Below are 18,680 nucleotides of genomic sequence, written 5' to 3' on the forward strand. Positions count from 1 at the left end.
GCAACTACAAACATCTGCCGAACCTGCAAGTCGCACATGTTTTACTGATACGCTTGTGAAATTTCATTTAAAATGTTTACAGGCTTCCAAATATGAATAAACATAATATATAATAACAGAATCTCATGCCAAAAGAATAAAATAGGATAGAATAGCGAGACATTTGTGGAGCGAGATTTTACATTTCCAGTGGAGATATCAGAACGTGGGCTGCACTGAATCCTTGGTTTATTGAGGGTTTCAAAGCGGGAGCAAATTGGCTGTCTTATATTTAAGTCTGTGTAATCAGGAGTAGGCCTGCCACATTTCACTGCAGCTTGTCAAGCTCTCTGATCTTAACAGCTTCAAAGTGTTAACAAGGTGACTGTATCATAGACAGCCTAGGTGGAGACAGCTATGGGGGAGGAAGAGTACAGACCAGTGGAGACAGAGCCAAAGACGAGCGGGGAGAGTAAATGGTAGCATAGCGGAGAGGAAAAAAGAAAGAGAAGAAAGTCGGAGGAAGAAGAGGAATCAAAATGAGGGGGCGATGGTGCTGAGATGGGGTGAAATGGGAGGCAGACTTGCAGAAGGTTAGACTGAAATAGAGGATGAAAAAACACAAATATGAGAGAAAAGAGCCTCATAACACAGTTAAAACATTATTTAAAGAATTATCGAAAGATTATTTTAAAAGTTGACAAAACTCCAAAATAGGAAATGTGGCCTTGTCCAACAGCACCACAGCTTGATTTTTCTGTTCCTCCCATGTTAAGCCTTTTTGTTCCTCTTTGATAACAGACAGCCTTGTGATGTTTGGACCTAGATTTGTCTAATTAAAGCTTGGATCATTGCGATGGAGAGAATTGCTTTAACAAGCATAGTACGAGCATTTTTCTGTTGTCTGACTGACTGTGTCCATGACCAAATACTGCTTCCCTCTTATTCATAAACAGGCACGAGGCATTCGTGTTTTGCTGCCCAGAACAACTCGGGGAAAGAACTTTGTATTGACTCAGACAAATATGAAACAGATGAAAAATTCAAACAATATTCTCCAGTTTCACTCGACTTAAACTTATTTCCTCTGACCTCCTGCTGTTGCGAGTTATTGAAAGAAAACAGAATTTAATCAATTATTTATTTGTCACGTCAAATTAATAAAAGTAAAAGTCCAGTGAAATGTGATCCTATCGGCTCCTTTAACTAGGGCTATGTAATCTAGTCCTTTTTTGTGTCTTCTTACATTGTTGGCCGCTGCTTTATGACTATCCATGTTTGCAAATGGTTCTGGTAATTCATGGTTTCTGGATGTAGAAAAATTTCCACACATCCTGACCTCAACGGGTCACTCACTTTCCCACAGACACATCAGTCCTTTTTCAATGTAAAGCTCACGCTCTCCCTCTTTCTTTAGAGTTCTTTGCTCTGTCAGATCAGTATTTAGAAAAGGAGCACCCTGGTTGAACAGTGCTATCTGGGATTTAGCCAAGTTTCAGTGAATCAAAGGATATTACAGATCCTGATACCCCGCTGGAAACTGACGTGACACAGAGGTCGTCTGGTGTACTGTCTAATGCCTGTACAGTGGCGAGCAGGATGCTAGTTCAGCTGGAATCCATTGTCTTCATCTTTCCACAGTGTTTATCAATGTTAACATTTAAAACCTCTGACCCGGAGAACTAGTAGCTCTCTAGCTAGAAGTCAGCAAAAGGAGAGTTTACAGATTTGTGAGCTGATTTCTTCATCCTCATGAGTGACTCGCAGCCACACCCTACCATTGCCCAGAGCCAGCCATAAAAAGCACCACCAAGACTTGCAAAATATACACAAGAGCTTGAATTTAGCACCAATTCAGCGAAACTAACAGGGAGGCGACTGAAAGTGCCCGTGTCGACAAACAGAAATAAACATACAATTAGGTGTATAGGTGTAGATGAGGTGCTGAGTGTCTATTCTGCGCTCAGCGCTGCATGTTTGCTGTTATCTGGTTGCCAAGAGCTGACAAACATTTAACTTTGGGTAGAATACTACAGCCGCTCTTCACTAGAACTTTTTAAACAGCAGTTTAGTGCAGTACAGTGCCGCAAAGACCAACCATCACATTGCTGAACAACACTGGAGAAAAAAATATTACTGAACCCATTTAGACTGCTGGGTCCATCCTCTCTCCCTATATGTTTCAGCTTTCCTTTCATCCAAAGCAATTATATAGTGCACATTAGCAGTAAAATCATTGGTGTCCAGCAAAGTAACCTGTTTGTTTTGTATAACAGTCAGGTGGTGAAAAGGGCAAATCCCATACTTTCAGACAACTCTCACTCTCTTCATCAGGAGTTTCAGTCCCTCCCCTCTGGTACTCGTTTCAGATTCCCCTCAGTTAAGACCAACAGATACAAACACTCATTCACCCCTATAGCCATCACCCTCCTTAATGCAAGGGAAAAGAGGTAGAGACATACACTGCACACATTTAATTTGTGGCTTTTTCTAGTTGTTGTATTTCACTGTGGATAATGTTGATCTAGATGTTAAGTCGCTGGTCGACTATATATTATTGTTACTATGTTGATGTATTTTAGATTTGATTCATCTGTATTTTTTTTAATCTATGGAAATGGCATTACTGTTATTGCATTGTGACTAGCACAAGAGGGTGTTTCTTTTGTGTGGAATTTATTGTGGCCACATATCACATTGTTCAGCAACGTCCTATCACTGCAGGGAAAATTCCTTGCAACAACCCGACACACAATATGCTTATTTTGAGAATTTGGCCATAATCTATATCCAAAACTGCACCAAACCTGCTGTAGCATAAGCTAGAACCACAGAATGTGATACACCATAAATCAAACTGATATTCTTCAGAAGGATGTGGACATTTTGGTGAACAGAAAAGATGAGGCCATCTGTTTCAGTTGGCTTCAAGTTGAATGCTGAGAGTTAAAAAGGAGAAAAAAGGGACAAAGAAGCACCTTGGACATGGACAAGCGATATTTTTTAACTGTTCATGCTGAGACAGGATGAGGAAATCCATGCCAGATACATCCATAAAAATCAGAGTTGAATGGATACAAAACACACTGTGAAACTGTACACAAAACCCTTGAACTATACTCTTTGTGTTGTTAAATAAAAAAGCTACATGCTACACACACACATCCCAACTCTCTCTCTCTTTCACACACACATACCCTGGATTTATTTCTGACAGCTTTTGTCAAAATAGAGGAGACAGAAACATTACAGAGGAGTAGAAGAATGTGTCATCTTTGCCTCCTTTACTTCCTTTAACAGCAGCCATTTAGGATTATCTGGGCTCAACAGTAACTCTGCCTCTCACAAAAAGTGCACTTCCTGTGTGTTCCCAATTCCTTTCCTTTTATTATAAGTCATTTTTGAAAAGGAGCTGGCAAAAGTAAAAAAAAAAAAAAAAAAAAATACAGTTGTATCATAACTCCTCAAAGAATTGTTATATACATGTCCTGACCAAAGCTGCTGATTTAAAGGCCCAGTGCTCAAAATTTAGGTTGGTTTAGATGCATCTAGAGGTGAAGGTTGCAGATTGCAATCAGCTATAACTTTTCATGGTTAAAATTCCTTTTTTTAACACTGCTTATTGCAGAAGGGTTGCTGACTATTGTGGCTGACGCGAAAACTTGAATGGGCCGATCTAAAGCCTCTGGTTTGTCCGTTTATTCTAAGGTAATAAAATTATTCTTTTATTCAGGTAATTACACACAAAAATGATAATAATTTAAAAAAATGTTATAGTATATTCCATTTCTGCTGATATATCCCCCTAAATCCTACATACTGGATGTTTTAATGCCATGTAAGTGACCATTTCATTGGTAAATCTGATTTCATTAGCAGAGTTGTGGTTATCAAAATGTTAGACAGAGAAAGCCATGCAAGTTTGCTGAGTTGGGTTCAAGTAATGTCAAATCAAATTTTTTTTAAAAAAAACCTCGTAATTATCCAGTACAGAGACACGCTGCTTGGCTTTAATCCTCTACTGCTCAAATTAAAGTGTTGATACCAAAAATCCAGCAGAGTCCATCTGTGTGTGAGAGACAGTTTCACATCCACACTCACACACACCATTAATAGCACTGATAGCACTAGCCTGTGCCCGAGTCACATGAAGTGCAATAACTTCAGATAATTTTATTAATAAAATCATCTCTCTTCGCCTCCTGCTGTGTCACTCCCTCGAGCTCCCCTCAGCCCTTTTATATCAGTTCACTGCCTTCCCTGGCACCCTGTCCTTTAATGAATCACAAGTCAGTCTATGAAGTCTCTTCTCTCCCAGTCTCCCTTTGCAACCACCCCTCCTCCTCTGTCCTATCCTAATGTATCACTCAGTTTCTCTCCATCTATCTCTCCGTCCCCCAGCAGACGGACAGCACTGCCTGTTGGCCTTGTTGATGGTCTTGCCAGCAGGGATGCAGCGCAATTACAAACGCAGACAAATAATGGCCAAGGGATAATTATTCTCTAACACCCGGCCCTGCTGTGGAGAACATCTTCATTCATTTGTAGGAATGGAGAGATCAATATATGCAGATGCAATATTAGCTGGTCAATTGCCATGTCTAAATGATTAGAAACAAGAGGATCACATGATTGATGTGTGTGACTCATCGCCGAGTCTCATGCTGTCTGCATTAATATCCCATCTTTTCAAATCATGTCCTACGTAAGGCAATCGAATCGTACATGCTGTCCGATCTCATCAGCTCACTGAAGTTCATTTGAGAAACAGCTGATGAATGGGATACGAACGAAAAGAGGGGGTAAAAAGAGGGCAAAAAATATCCCAAAATGTGCACACAGCATTGAGATGACGGCAAACTGATTTGATTTGACAGTTACTCGTTCTCTATAATTACATTTGAATAATAATATTCAATAATCACATTTGTGGCGTCAGGACATTGTCCTCAACATCAAAGAGAAGGGCATCGCTGAGGCTGTCATCACTGACTAAGCCACAGTTTGAACATATAGTTCCAGAAACAAAAGAATCACAGGAAGTAAACAAGAAAATAAGAGTCTTTTTTGTTAAGATTGGACAAATTAGTCTGACAACAACTGTTATGTTTGAGACACAGGTTTCAGACTCAACAAAAGAACAACACAGATTGGATGTAATGACCGGATACAAAGAAGTCATGAACAGGTGGAGGAAAGAATCTAAAAACCCCAGAGCACCTGTCTCCAAAGTCACTTTGATTGTATGTTAAGAGTTTATGGTCCATTATATCAGCTTTAACTGCAATGATAATTATATCATGTGAACGAGTGAAATGAAACAGCAGTTTTTAATTATAAAAACTGCTGTTTCATTTCACTCGTTCACTTTCATGTTGCTTACTGTGTGAATGAAGTTGTACACTGCGAGACGTGTTTGACCAGTGAACTGTAAAATCTGCCCTGATAGTTCCTGGGCGATCAGAAAGTACTTCCTTCCAGAGAGGAGACTTTTTGTGATCCAGGAACTAGGGCTAAGAAACTAAATTTAGACCCTAGTTTTTGTGGTGGAAAGGTAGGTATGACTCTTGAGGTAAACCAACTAAATTATGTGTTATTGTTCTCATCCCAACTTGTCACGTTACAGCTTTGTCAGGGGACTTTGTGTCTACATAATTCGGCATCCTTCTGCATCAGCTGTTTACGCGTCGGGATGCTGCTACTGTGATGTCAACAAATGCACATGGTGGTGTGATGACAGCACGTGGACAGCACAAGCAACAACAGCACAGATGGCTAGATGTGGCCACAAAGTCACAAAAACATAACATTCAAACAGGAAGCGAACACCGCATTCCAGCATCAAAGTTCAGGTTTGTGGGACCCATCCACCTCCCATCCTGACACTCCTATAAGAGCCGTTGCGCTCCTTAGATAGTCGGTACTTCTCATGTGAAGCTGCCCATGCGCGTACAGATTGACGCAACAGTTACTTTCAGGCTGCGTTCTCAAGTGACCTTGCTCATGTGCATATCGGGTTGATGCAGCTGGTGCTGTCTACCTGTCCACTGCCGTCAAAAAAAAACAAAAAACAGATAACACATATAACACATATAACAAAGAATGAGAATAGGCTGGTTATTTTTATGTTTGTGACGATTATATGATTTGAAGAACTTGTGATTAAGGTCCACCACTCGTGTGTTTTCCTTTTCTGACTCACAGGATAATGACTTTGGGTATAAAGCCTGTCCCTGTGTGAAACTAGTCCACCATAGCCATTGACGTCATCGATGCACCCTGGGCCTAGCGCTTGCAGAGATGATTGCGATTAATTTAAAGAATACAAATCACCCAGAGTGATTTTTCGCTTTGTGCGGAACTATGATGGTTCAGCCAGACCTATCTCCATCGCTGAAACAGAGCAATACAGGTCTGGCTACGTGATTCCTTACGTAATAGAACTAGCAACATAAAAAAGCCCCTGATGACGGGTTTATTCTCATTATCAGGGCATCAATTATGGCACCCTTTTAGCATTTTTATGAGACACTTTACACTTTTCAATTAACTGAAATGTAAACCCATCTGTTGCAATAAAGAACAAGAAAAAACAAGCAGGGTAGGTGGGCAGTGGGTGCATGGGTCAAACAAACAGTGATTTTCACCCAGGAGACAGGTGTTCATGTCCAGTGCAAAACATTGACTTTTAGCTACATTACATATGTTAGCTTAATTATGTAGGTTTTGAAAAGCCACTATGCATGTAACAAGCCAAGTTGACACCCTGTCCCCGAGCATCTAAAACTGGTGCCAGAGGGGTATCTAGAGCGTCAATGTTTGACCGTAAGGCAATTAACCAAGCTGCCATATTTTACAAGTTGGGAAGGAGAACATTTTCTGATGATATGATGGAGGTACAAGGTACAAGGTAAAATTGTTGGAATTTTTCTTAAACATAGTTTAAGAAGAAATTAAATTTAAGGTGATCCTAAATCTTGCTACATCTTTTGGAGTCAAAACAGGAGTTGAAGAGTCTCACAGCCCGGGGAAAGAAGAAGATTCACAATAAGCGCTTAACACCTCTTCCTTTCCATTAATTTATCCTCACATAACATTTAAAGCTGATAATAAGGAATGTCCAAATCTATACATATTATAGATTATAGTATTCAGACTGTTGTAGCGCAATTCCATATGAACTATGTCAATTCTTAATTTCAAAATGTAGCGTAGCTGCTTCGCAAGAAACTGTTCCAGTGCTTCACATGTGTAAAGCTTTTCACATCAAGCATCAGAAGGAAGTACTCACTTTGTATTTAAAGTAGTTAATGGACATCTACAGCTTTTAGAGATTCTAGGGCACAACAAAGCAGAGTGGATTAGAGAACAATGAGGACCCCATCAGTAGATAACGGTGAGAACAGAAACGTAGGAGTGAAAGAAAACACAAAACCACAGTGACTCCTACGTTGCACCCGGAGTCACAGAACTACTGACAGCTGAAGGTAGACTTTAAAAAATATCTGCCTCTCTTTAGTTGCATGAGTTCACAGTTGTGGCATGCCAGGGCAAAGCAAAAGATGCCGTTATAAAAAGTGACAGTGAAAAAGACGGTATTGTTGAGAAAAAACAGTGTATATATTTTTTAACAATGTAATGGGAACATAACAGTGTTTTCAGAGCTTTAAATTTTCCATGGTTGATCTGTTTGCAGTGGCAAAGAGTTTTACTGCGTGTTTACTGGTAATGAAGCACCTTTTCAGCATTGAGATGGATCTGTATCTCCTCTTGTTCTTCAACCCATGCCCAGTATGTTTTTTATATGCTAGTGTCTGATAGTGGTAGTCTGGTAAGTCAGTGGTTCTACATGTGCCTTTACTGCTGCAGTTGTGTCTAAGCTGATTATGAGGTCAGTGACAACTTTCCAACAATTTTAGCCAATTAGCACCTGTATTTCTCCAATGCAAATGCACAGAGCATAATTTGTGGTTCAAAGTTTATGCGTTTATTATGTGTGTAAAATATGGACTGAATTTTGCTTAAAACATTCAAGAAATAAACAGAATATGAATAAGTAACCGTTTTCATATCATGCCAAAGATGTCTATGTGAAGTGTTACAGGACATATTATCTACTGAGATGAGCATTTTAATGAGCTAGCTATCGGCCTGCCCTGTCTTGTGTACCACTTGTACCATGAGAGGCCAAAGTATGTCACTGTAGCTACTCAATCCAACATGAGAGGATGAAGAAGTAGAGCTGCCCTGAGGGCCTGTCATAACAGTTCAGCAATTGGATGAAAATATTGGCTATCTGCAATTTGCTGAGTACATCCAGGGTTGTGTTTTGGGGAAAAAAATCTGTCATTTTATTTTGATAATTTAATGGTCTGCCTCTGAAGAACATGTGAAAGCCAATGCTGCGGGCAGTGGGAGTTGGCATATTTTCACATCTAACTCTGTGAATTAAGGGTTTATTGAATGAAACCAGAGTTGGTGATTTTTGGAAAGACTAACCAAGATGGTTTGGGTGAGATTTATTATGTTTCTGTTGAGTTAGAATTAAGTGTTTCTTATGATGATTTACCAAAGCAATAGTCTTAGTTCGATGCAAGAGAGAACTGTATTGTTATATTTTCTGTTTAATGAGGAAGGAAGGTGTTAGAATATTTCCTTTCTATATTACATTTTGTGTATTATTTAAATAAAAAAGTAAGAAATGTTGTACTAGGCCTGGAGGTAAAATGCTGCCCCCTTTAATTTGGAGCATGTGACCGGGCATTATACACTAAACCTTTAATTAATGTATATTTTCCATATGTTTTTGAACAAAAAAATGCACAGCAATAAACATCATTCACAATGTAAATCATTTGAAGCTCTTTTTTTTCTTTAAGTAAAGTTTGAATTCTTTTCATTCCATTGTGAAATAATTTACTATTTATTGTAGAGATTATTACTGTAGATTGTTACGTAGATAACTTTCTGGGGAGCTGTCAGTTTATGCAATCACATAAATAAACAGACTGTGGTCTAGGAGTACATACATTAGTAGAATTCGCATGTACTTTTGAATAGGAGAAACTCAGTGTAACCTTTTGAATCACTTTAGATACTATTATTAGATACAGTTATGACGGAAACCCATGTCATTGTAGCACAAATTACCCTAAGTGCAGACATTTCAGTGTCTTACTGAACTTGTGTGCATCACTGTGTAGAAAATAAGAACAAAAATGTTTTCTTCGTCTCCCTATATAGTAAATTAAACCATAAAAAAAATATCTGCATTGGGAAGCCTGTTTGAGTTGCTGCTTATTTCAATCTTGAGTTTCTCAAGGACAAGAACAGTTGTTGCTTTGGAGGAACAGATCTAGACTTTAATTCTGCTCATTAGAAAAATGTCTGCTGCTACGTGGAGCTAATACTAATAATGTTTTCATCCTGATGGCAGGAGCACAAAGACATCTGCACTCATATCACTACAACTTGAAAATGTATCATTCGAAATCCCCTCAGTATAGGCAATCAGCACTTACTCACCAAGTTATTCTTACAATAAAATGAATGTCTTACCTTTCCCACGTATAGCGGCTCTGTGCCTGTGTACTCCTCCACCACAAAAAACTGGTTCCAGACCCATCCTCTCTTCACTCGTTCCAATGATGAGGGCCCTTGCTCCTGTTTACTCCCTCCTGAGGGCGAGCCACTAGTCCTTGAGGTCTCACACCAGCCAAAACTACAGCAGCAAAGAAAACCAAATGCTGCCAACAGTGTCCCAGCTCCTATTGTCCAAGAGGGAGGCATTTTGAATTTAAAAGCAAAAATTGGAAAAGAAAAAAGGGAGGATATTCACCCTGAGTCTACATGTAATATAAAAGATGCATGTAGACAGGAAGAGTTTTTCAGATGTAGTTTTGTACCAAATAGAACTCCACAAGGGCAAATTGAAAAGGTCTTTGTGTGAAAACTTGAAAGTTAATCCATGAGATCACAAATAAATCTGAGGTTATCTGTAGAATACAGGGCACGTCATGGAGCATATTGGATTCCTACCGCCTGCAGAGTACCTGTTTGTGTTTGTGTAGCATGGTCAGTCATTCTGATTCTTTTGTAGTGTCTGCCCCACCTTTATAGCTATTGTTCAAATTACGACCTAAAGTGGTGAAACAAACACTTTGAAAGATGTCTTTCAAGTTGAATTTTTGAAGGCAACAAAAACAACAGATTCTAATGGATTGCCTCCCTTATCAGTGTGAAAACTAGTGGGAAACAGGGAAACAACTGTGGCGAGGAACGCGCCCCTGAAAAGTGATGGTTTCCATCCATTCTTGACTTCAATGTTGTTACCGCTTTGGTGCATTCATCTTTAGCCATGTCACTTTCAATGGTTGGTGCATGTTTCGGGTGGTTTAATACTAAGCTGTGTAAAAATTACTATATTGGACTTCTTTGCAAAGAAAACTCTTCTGTAGTCCAGTTCCTGAAAAATCATGAATAGTTTTGCCTCCTGAAGCAGAATCCTTGAGCTGAGAAAAGGCCAACTAATTTTACTGTCTGTGATTTTGTTTGATCTTCAATGGCTTTTCCTTCCAGAACAATCCAGTGGTTTGGAAAGTTCATTCTTCAAAGGTCCTCCGGTATTACTTTGGCCATCATGACAACTCCATCAGTGCTTCAAAGACAGGAATAGGACGAACCTGTACAACAGAAAAGACAATTGATGTTGTAATTGCAATTTGGGCTGAGTCAGGAAATTAACTTTTGAAGGTCTTTTCTGAGCTGCAATATCAGTCAGGGTTTAGAATTACATCAATGTTTTATTTATTCCCCAAAGCACGAATAGTGTTAAATATGTTGCAATTTCTTTCTGTTCATCTGTCTTTTACCTTTGTGTGATTTGAGCTGCAAAACCCATAATATGTTGGTTTTGTTGGGATTATCTGAAGGAAACTGTTTTCCACCAGCGACTTTTGTGTTCAGCAAGAATTCTAAAATGTGCTGCGAGCTGGAGAGCGATGGCAGAACAGTGAGAAGAGGACAGGAAAGCAGGTGTGTGGAAAATAGGAAGGGGGGCAACAGAGAGAGGTCATTGTTCATCACACACCAGAGCCAAAGCATCTGTCTGCCTTTCGTCCGACTGATGGAGCAGCCCTAACATCAGCCAGCTGATTAATTGCATGAGGGAGCACTAATTGGATAAAAGTATTAATCAATTAATTCTATCCAATAAGACAACAACCCCTTAATACTTCAGACAAACATTGGAGAGTGGTGGTGGGGAGGGGCAGATACGGTCCTCGACTGTTGTGAAACATGCAGAGGTTAGACAGAAAGACAGAGCAGACGGAGCAGAGAGTGTGGTTAGAGGGAGGGAGGGTAAATGAAAAGAGCAAGACAAAAAGAAAATTAAAGAACGAACCAAAAAATGAAATAATGAGTGAAAGATTAAAAGGGGGAACGAGACAGACTGTGTTGTGGGTGGCAGTGGGTGTGATTAATGGTCTCTTTGAAACATTCAGAACAAAAGGCCGATGACAGAAAAAGGAGAAACAATAACATTTAGTATGTCTCTGGCCTCACGACCTCAAGAAAGGAAGATTGCTACACCAGTCAAGGAAAAGCTCCCCGGGCAAGCAGGTGGTTTAACCTATTGTATTTCCGCCGGCTGGGAGAGGACTTCTAATCTCACTCTCCTCCTGCCCGGTAGCGTGCTTGGAGCTTCCGGAAATAATTCCTTCTCAGACTGTTGGTCAAGGCAATGTCCGTGGTATTGGAAATCAACTGCTCTGGGGGTGTCCAATCTCCAGAGCAAACAGTTCAGGAGCAACTTAAACAGCTTAGACCGCTTCGTTCACTTGGTACAGTTAGTACTGTTAGTGGAGGAGCTATGTGGGGATTTGAACATGTAACATATTGGTGATGTTATCGCACATCTGGTGTTTTCAGTCATGTGATGAAGGGGTTTATTGCTACACCAAATTACTTGACAATCACAGATGATATTAGGTGACCGACGCTAATCTTGAGTGGTACTCCAGTATTGCACAAGTTGGAGGACTTTGGTAGAGCCTGTGTCAGGTTGTAGTTAGGCATAGCAGTGCTTTGAGATAAATGAAAAATGCCAATGTCAGCAAACAAAACCTCTTAGTGACAATGATACTGCGCTGATGGCAAAGTAAAATGTTACCATATGACAATGAAATTTGCTAGTATAGTATAGCTGGCATTGATGGGAATGATGTTAAATAGGTTTAAGGTAATAAACCAAAGTATTGGACAGAATTATATTTTGACCTAATGATGGCACTAAAGGAAAAGTCAGGGATCACCAACGTCATTACAATTCATCCTGTGTGTCCCACATCCCATAGCAATCCATTTGATAGTTGTCAAAATATTATACAAAAGAAACCAAAAAAGTCTTAACTTCATGATGGCACTTCAGGAAAAGTTTGAGGATCACCAAAGTCAGTTGACTTCATCCCCTCGTGACCATCAATGTTTTCAAGGATTTAAAATTACTCTTTTAATACAATATGTAGAAATTTTATTCTGAACCAAAGTGTTGGACAGACTAACAAACACTGGTATGGCTACAAAAGGAATTACAGAAAAACTGAGATATTTTGACTTCTAGACCATCAAGTTCCAAGTACACTGGATCCTTGAACCAGAAAAAAAAGAAAAAATTAGCTAAGCCTGCCTCCCTGGCACAAATGTTTTTAAAACAGAATATTCACCTTTGGTAAAAGACGTGCTGTTAGGTTGAATAGCAGTGTCACTCGTGCATAGAGCATCAAATATATGGCATTCTTGCAATTTAGGCCAATGATTCATATAAAGATATTTCAGCATATTGCTAGTGATTTTACCCTGATTTAAAATAATCATTTTCAGACATTTCAAAGAGCACTGTCATCATCTTTCTTCATGAAATGATGCCACGCTTTGGATTTTCTTGTTGCAAGTTTCCAGCAGCGTATACACATTAGTTTTATGTCAAAGTTTTGCAATGGGAAACTGTCAGAAAATGTTCACTGTATCTACATATGAAAGTAACTGAAAAGCACAGTGGCACAGATTCTGTTTCCAATTTGGAACCAGTTTTCAACTGGAACCAGTTCTGGATTCCCATCCCATGCCCATGCCTTGAATTTCATGTGGATGTACCCTATTGACAGCACCCTAAAACCACCTTATGACCACACCTAACCATGGGAACCATAACTGAAAAGTGGATGTTAGTGGTCACCCAATAAACAACAAGCCTACCAACAGCCACTGGTTGGCAAAAAATGGCTGTTTTGACCCTCCTCCCATTCCTTGAGGACTTGAAATAATTCAGCTGAACTCCAGAGGGACAATTTAGCAGTCATGAACAACTTTGTCTCTTGACACAGACAGAGTCTCTGCATTGTGCCCTTGGCTGATTGGCATGACAGACCAACACCAGTGGTGCACTGTGTGCCTCAGCGCTGAACATGCTGCTGCCACTAACAGTAGGAGTGCGCTTGTTGGCAGTGATAGCCCTATTTTCCAGCATTCTCCAGCTTTGCTCTGACAGCAGTTAGAGAAGAGTGCAGGGCAGAGACAGAAGAGCGCACACAGATCCACCACTTGCCCCTGCAGAGGAAGATGGCCAATCGACACTGCATGGCACTGGCAATGACACACTATTATGATTCTCTGCTGAGGCAGAACTGTGTCCCTCTGAAGCCAGGCCACCCCTATTGTGTTGGTAAACAGCAAGATATAAGATCTTGCCGCATTGGAAAAAAAACTGTGATGCAAATCTCAGAATCAGGAAACTGGACCTTCGTAGTCTTGTTTCACATCCCATTTCACATCGCTGCTACCTGCTGCGACACATCAGTGCCACGCCACGTGTGCGATTAACACAATGCTATTTCAGCTCTGCAGTTTGACAGTCAAGAAGGTGCTTAATTCATGCAGATCACTGTAGACTGAGAAACACATACATTTTTATTGTTATTATTTCTTTTAACTGTGTCCTAAAAATACATTACTTATTGCAAGCTAGTACAATATTGCACCCATGACACAAGCTAAATGTTTTACATCGTGTAGGGGTCAACTGCAACACAAGTTCAAATTAAGGGTTTATATTTTACTGTGAAAAATTCATAACATATATTAGTGAAATAAAAAGGAGTGAATCTCTTGTTGCACTTTGAATGACGGCCAATCAAAAAAAAAAAAAAGAAAATAAAAAAAGGGAGAGAATACTCATCTTAAGTCTCTGGCTTGACTTGAATTGATCAAAAATATTTCTTTTCAAGTTTCCAATTAGATAGTTTTGAGCTGTGGAGTGATAACTTCAAAGAAAAAAAACATACTGTTTATTCCTCTGTGCCTCAAAGGCAAACAGCATTGGGAGGATAGAATTAATTCATTTTTGCCTATCTACACTTTTCCTGTTCCCTTACAGTAGATGATGACTTAACACTGCGGCAGGCAGTTTGAATATGTTTAATTAGAAAGCATTTGTATCATTTTTTTTTCTATGTGCACCAACGGCCCAGAAGTTGCTTTGCAATGTGAAACATTTGCTGAGTACCAACTGCTTGGTATCTAAAAACCAAATCCACACTCCTCCACTGAATCTCCTTCTGTTCTGCTTCCCCACTTGGGGAATTTCATTAAGTGTGTACACATTTACTCATAATTACATATAGGTCTAAAAGCAGGAATTTCTAATGAGTCAGAGGGGGAGATGGAGAAAATAAAAGATTTATGTTAGTGTGCTTTGTTTTCATTCAAAGTTGGCCATGACTACAATGGAGTCAGAAGCCTCGATTAGCAGAAGCAAATTAGCGGCATGTCAATTACTGCCCTTTCTTTTCTAGCAGTGGCCAGAACTTGTTGTTGATGATGAAAATATGGCTGACATATCTGTCTCTCCCTGTGTATCTCTCTCTTTCTTCTATGTCTTCCCACTCCCTCCTCTACTCATTCTCCAATCCAAGGCTATTGGCAAGCACTGTGCAGCCATACGTGACCTATTAGAGTGCTGGATTGATTCTAGAGCATGGCTGTGGCCTCTCATCAGTGGGCATGCCCAGAGCACGCCCTTTGACAGCTGGCAGTGGACAGACGACAGCCAGGCAAGACTGATCACTGTGAACTGATAGGCATGGGGCCAATGGCCGGCAGACAGCCCTCTCTGTCTCTGTGACACACACTCTCACAAGTGCACAAACATTCAAGGCATCGAAGCACGCAAAGTAGCAGTGTATGTGTGTATTACAATGCATTTGGCCAGGGGCATGCAAACAGTGGCCATGGACACTCAAATCAGTGGCCTTTTACCCTCTTTGGCTGACATGCTGCTCCAACCAAAAATAAAAATAAGTAAACAGTACTTAAATAATTAGATACATGGCAAAAATCTGTAAAATAAAATTGTGATATTAAATGAAATATTTGCTTTCCAGTTCTGAGGTCAAAACTGAATATAGATCATAATTGGAATTGAAAATAAATATTATTATTGGTACTAGTATAATGACCTAATGCTATCAATATTATTCTGAGCTCGAACTAATGTCATCGTCAAAGTGGAACATTATGTAAAGTAAGCTCTTTATTATTATGTTGTTGAGATACCTAAGGGATATTGCCCAACAAGGTGTCCATTAATTAATGGCTGAAAGGGAGGCATTAACCGCCTGCTGCACAGCCTGATAATGGACACTTCAAAGGACATCATCCCGCTCATACTGTGGTCATTTGCCAAAGAAAATAATTAAGACCCTTTTATTTTTCATGTGTTTTGCAATCAAAATCTAAAGATTTTCATAAGCCATAACTCAGTTTCTATGGTAAGATTTACCTAATACATGGAACAATCATTACCATCCCATAAGGCTCTTATGCAATGGAAACGTTGGTCAGTACTCTAATAAAAAGAACAAATCTTTAATACAATTTAGTAACAGGAGATTATTTACTCTGCTCATAGTCAATTACACTGCAAACAGTTGACAAAGAGTAAAAAGAATTGACAGTATGTTTAACAACAAGACGAGCTAGCTATCCAACCTTGTCACTGTCTCCAAATTGTGACAAAAATTTTCACAAACAGGGGCACCTGGTAGCTCACTGGGTAAAGTGGGCGCTCCTTATACAAAGGCCTATGTCCTTACCACAGCAGCCGCGGGTTCGATTTTGACCCGTGGCCCTTTGCTGCATGTAATCTCCTCTCTCTCCCCCTTTCACTCTTTAAGAGCTGTCCTGTTTTAAAAAGGGAAAACACTTCTCTTTACTTACTGTCACCTGTACTGTAGCCTAAAGTAGCTAGTTGTATAGCCAATGGGATTTGTATGATCCCTTATGTGAAAAAAAATTACAGTCTCCATCCTGTGGTGTTTGGAAGACAAGGCACTAAAGGACTACACTCTCTGTAGCCAGGGCATTAATGCAACAACTAACATCCATTATCAGGTTTTGATGGCCACCCTGCAGCCAATCAGAATGCGGTATTTACCTAGACCATGGTATAATCAGTGATAATGTTTGCCGGAAGCTAAGAATATGTTGCATAACTGTTGTATCCTTAATTAGCCCACATGATGACTTAATTAGAGTAGAGTGCATATGACGGTGGCCATTTTTGTGTAGTCACTGTGTGTTGTAACCGTCCTCCTTAATGCAAAGGTGAAAGGAAATCGTCTTTGTTTACATACTGTTGATTACTGTTTTATTACATTACATTGATTATCTTAGAGCTTGTAATGGGTTAACAGTTTACTGTATTTAGCTGTAACAGGCTAATGACTATGGTAAGGTAAGGTTAATGTAGCTTTACAAATAAAGCTACATAATGGTTGTTGCACACTGTTCATAGTGATGGTGCTCTCAAAGGAGAGAAGATAGGGGCAGTATAATGTCAGAGCTGTGAGAGTCAGCTAAAGCGGGATGCTCCAAGCAGCAGTAGACAAACAGGTGGATTATGACTGAAATATTATGGCAGATTTTACACTCTTAATCCCACATAAATATTTTTGTCTCTGTGTTTTGTTAAGCTTTGAAGTGTGCATGATTTTCTGGTCTAAGAAGCTAATACTGTATGTCTCATATGGTGTACATTATAACTTAGTATGCTATGTATGTTTTTATCATAACAACATAAGGGGGTGCTCCTATTTTATATGTTTAATAAATGTTTTGTTCTGTGTTTGAAACATACATCTGATTAATTTTTGAAGATTAGGGCCAATACAACACGGAGAAAGAAGGGGAAAATGTATGCTCTCCTTTATTGGTAAAAATGTGACCCATATTTTGAATAGCTTATCAAAAGAAATTGGAATAATATATTAAATGAAAAAATGAAGCTGCATAAACACAAAACCAAATATTCGAACAACTGAAAGAGAAATAAATGGAACCTCTAGCAAATTGTATCCATCGTTGTGATTTTCCTGCAGCTACTCTAAGGTTCAATATTAAGGATTAGTTGTTGAGTGAGGCTGACATGGCTGATTGGTCAGGGGCTTATTTGAGTTTGCCTCCAAAACAAGTTTCTGCTCACTTTTTATACCTCAGTGCTGGCGACAGCTATGGCCAAAGGCATAATGTTTTTGGGTTGTCTGTCCATGCGCCTCATTCTTGTGAACAGGACATCTTAAGAACACCTTGAGAGAATTTCTCCATATTTGGCACCAGCATTCATTTGGACTTGAGAATAACATGATTAGAATTTGGTAGTCAAAGGTCAAGGTCATGGTGACCTCACATCGATCCCATTCTTATTTAATATTTTTGTTTTTTATATATATAAATTTGACAGACTCCCACTTAGACCAACTGATCAACTGATTAGAATTTGATGGTCTAAGGTCAAGGTCACTGACCTTCTGTCTGTGTCATTCTTGTGAACCTGATATCTTAAGAAGGGAATTTCCTAAAATTTAGCCTCAATGGTCAAATGGAGTAAAGGATGAAGTTATTAGATTTTGATGGTCAGAGTTACTGTAATCTCATGGTGGCAGCTGTGGCCCAGAGGTAAAATAGGCTGTCCACTGATTGGAAGGTTGGTGGTTCAATCCCAGCTCCTCAAGTCAACATGTGGTAGTATCTTTGGGTAAGATTCTGAAACCCAAATGGTTCCTGATGGAGTGTGAGTGCGTGTGAATGTGTAAATGAAACCTGAGTAGCAGGTGGCTCCTTGCACACTAGCCCCAGCCAGCAGTGTATGAATGTTTGTGTAAATGGGTGTAAGTGACTTGTAGTGTGAGAGCTTTTTGAGTGGTCAAAATAACTACAACAGTGCTATACAACTGCAGGTCCATTCCATTTACAAAACACAGTTTTGACAATAACTCAATAATTCATATGTTAATCATGCAAATGTCTACTAGGATGCTTAATTCTAACAGGATGAAATTGATATTGATGATATTTTATATCCAAAAGCTCAGCTTCCCTGTGACATCATAATGTTCTGCAAAAACTCTTTTCTGGCAATCACATAACATCATAACTCAGGAACAGAAGCGAGACATTCCGTCAGATACTAAATTGGTGATCCTAATCTTGGGTGCCCACCTTGAAACTTTGCTGATTTGATAGATCCTCTGCGTTGTGGGGTTGAAGGTGTGTGTGAAGCATCCATGTTTTAAAATTTGCTGCTTCTTTGCAGCAACATCCATATCTGAGTTATTGTCTACTGTCATGGCTACAACTCTGAGCTC

The 18,680-nt window shown here is 39.5% G+C and overlaps 1 protein-coding gene and 1 long non-coding RNA gene across 2 annotated transcripts in view; both read right to left on the reverse strand.

Annotated features, from left to right (window-relative positions):
- Positions 1-9,807, reverse strand: part of LOC121949377 (cadherin-22-like) — a 93,701-nt gene extending 83,894 nt beyond the window's left edge. The window contains exon 1 of the mRNA XM_042495051.1: positions 9,538-9,807. Within this exon, the coding sequence (XP_042350985.1) occupies positions 9,538-9,768 (231 nt within the window). The 5' untranslated portion in view covers positions 9,769-9,807. The remainder of the gene's footprint in view (positions 1-9,537) is intronic.
- A 535-nt stretch (positions 9,808-10,342) lies between these two features.
- The window catches only part of LOC121949196, a 100,630-nt gene continuing 92,292 nt past the window's right edge, over positions 10,343-18,680 (reverse strand). Inside the window, exon 3 of the long non-coding RNA XR_006106216.1 lies at positions 10,343-10,661. This is a non-coding gene — a long non-coding RNA (uncharacterized LOC121949196). The remainder of the gene's footprint in view (positions 10,662-18,680) is intronic.

This window comes from Plectropomus leopardus, chromosome 2, assembly GCF_008729295.1.
Source record: "Plectropomus leopardus isolate mb chromosome 2, YSFRI_Pleo_2.0, whole genome shotgun sequence".
NCBI classification, from domain to species: Eukaryota; Metazoa; Chordata; class Actinopteri; order Perciformes; family Serranidae; genus Plectropomus; species Plectropomus leopardus.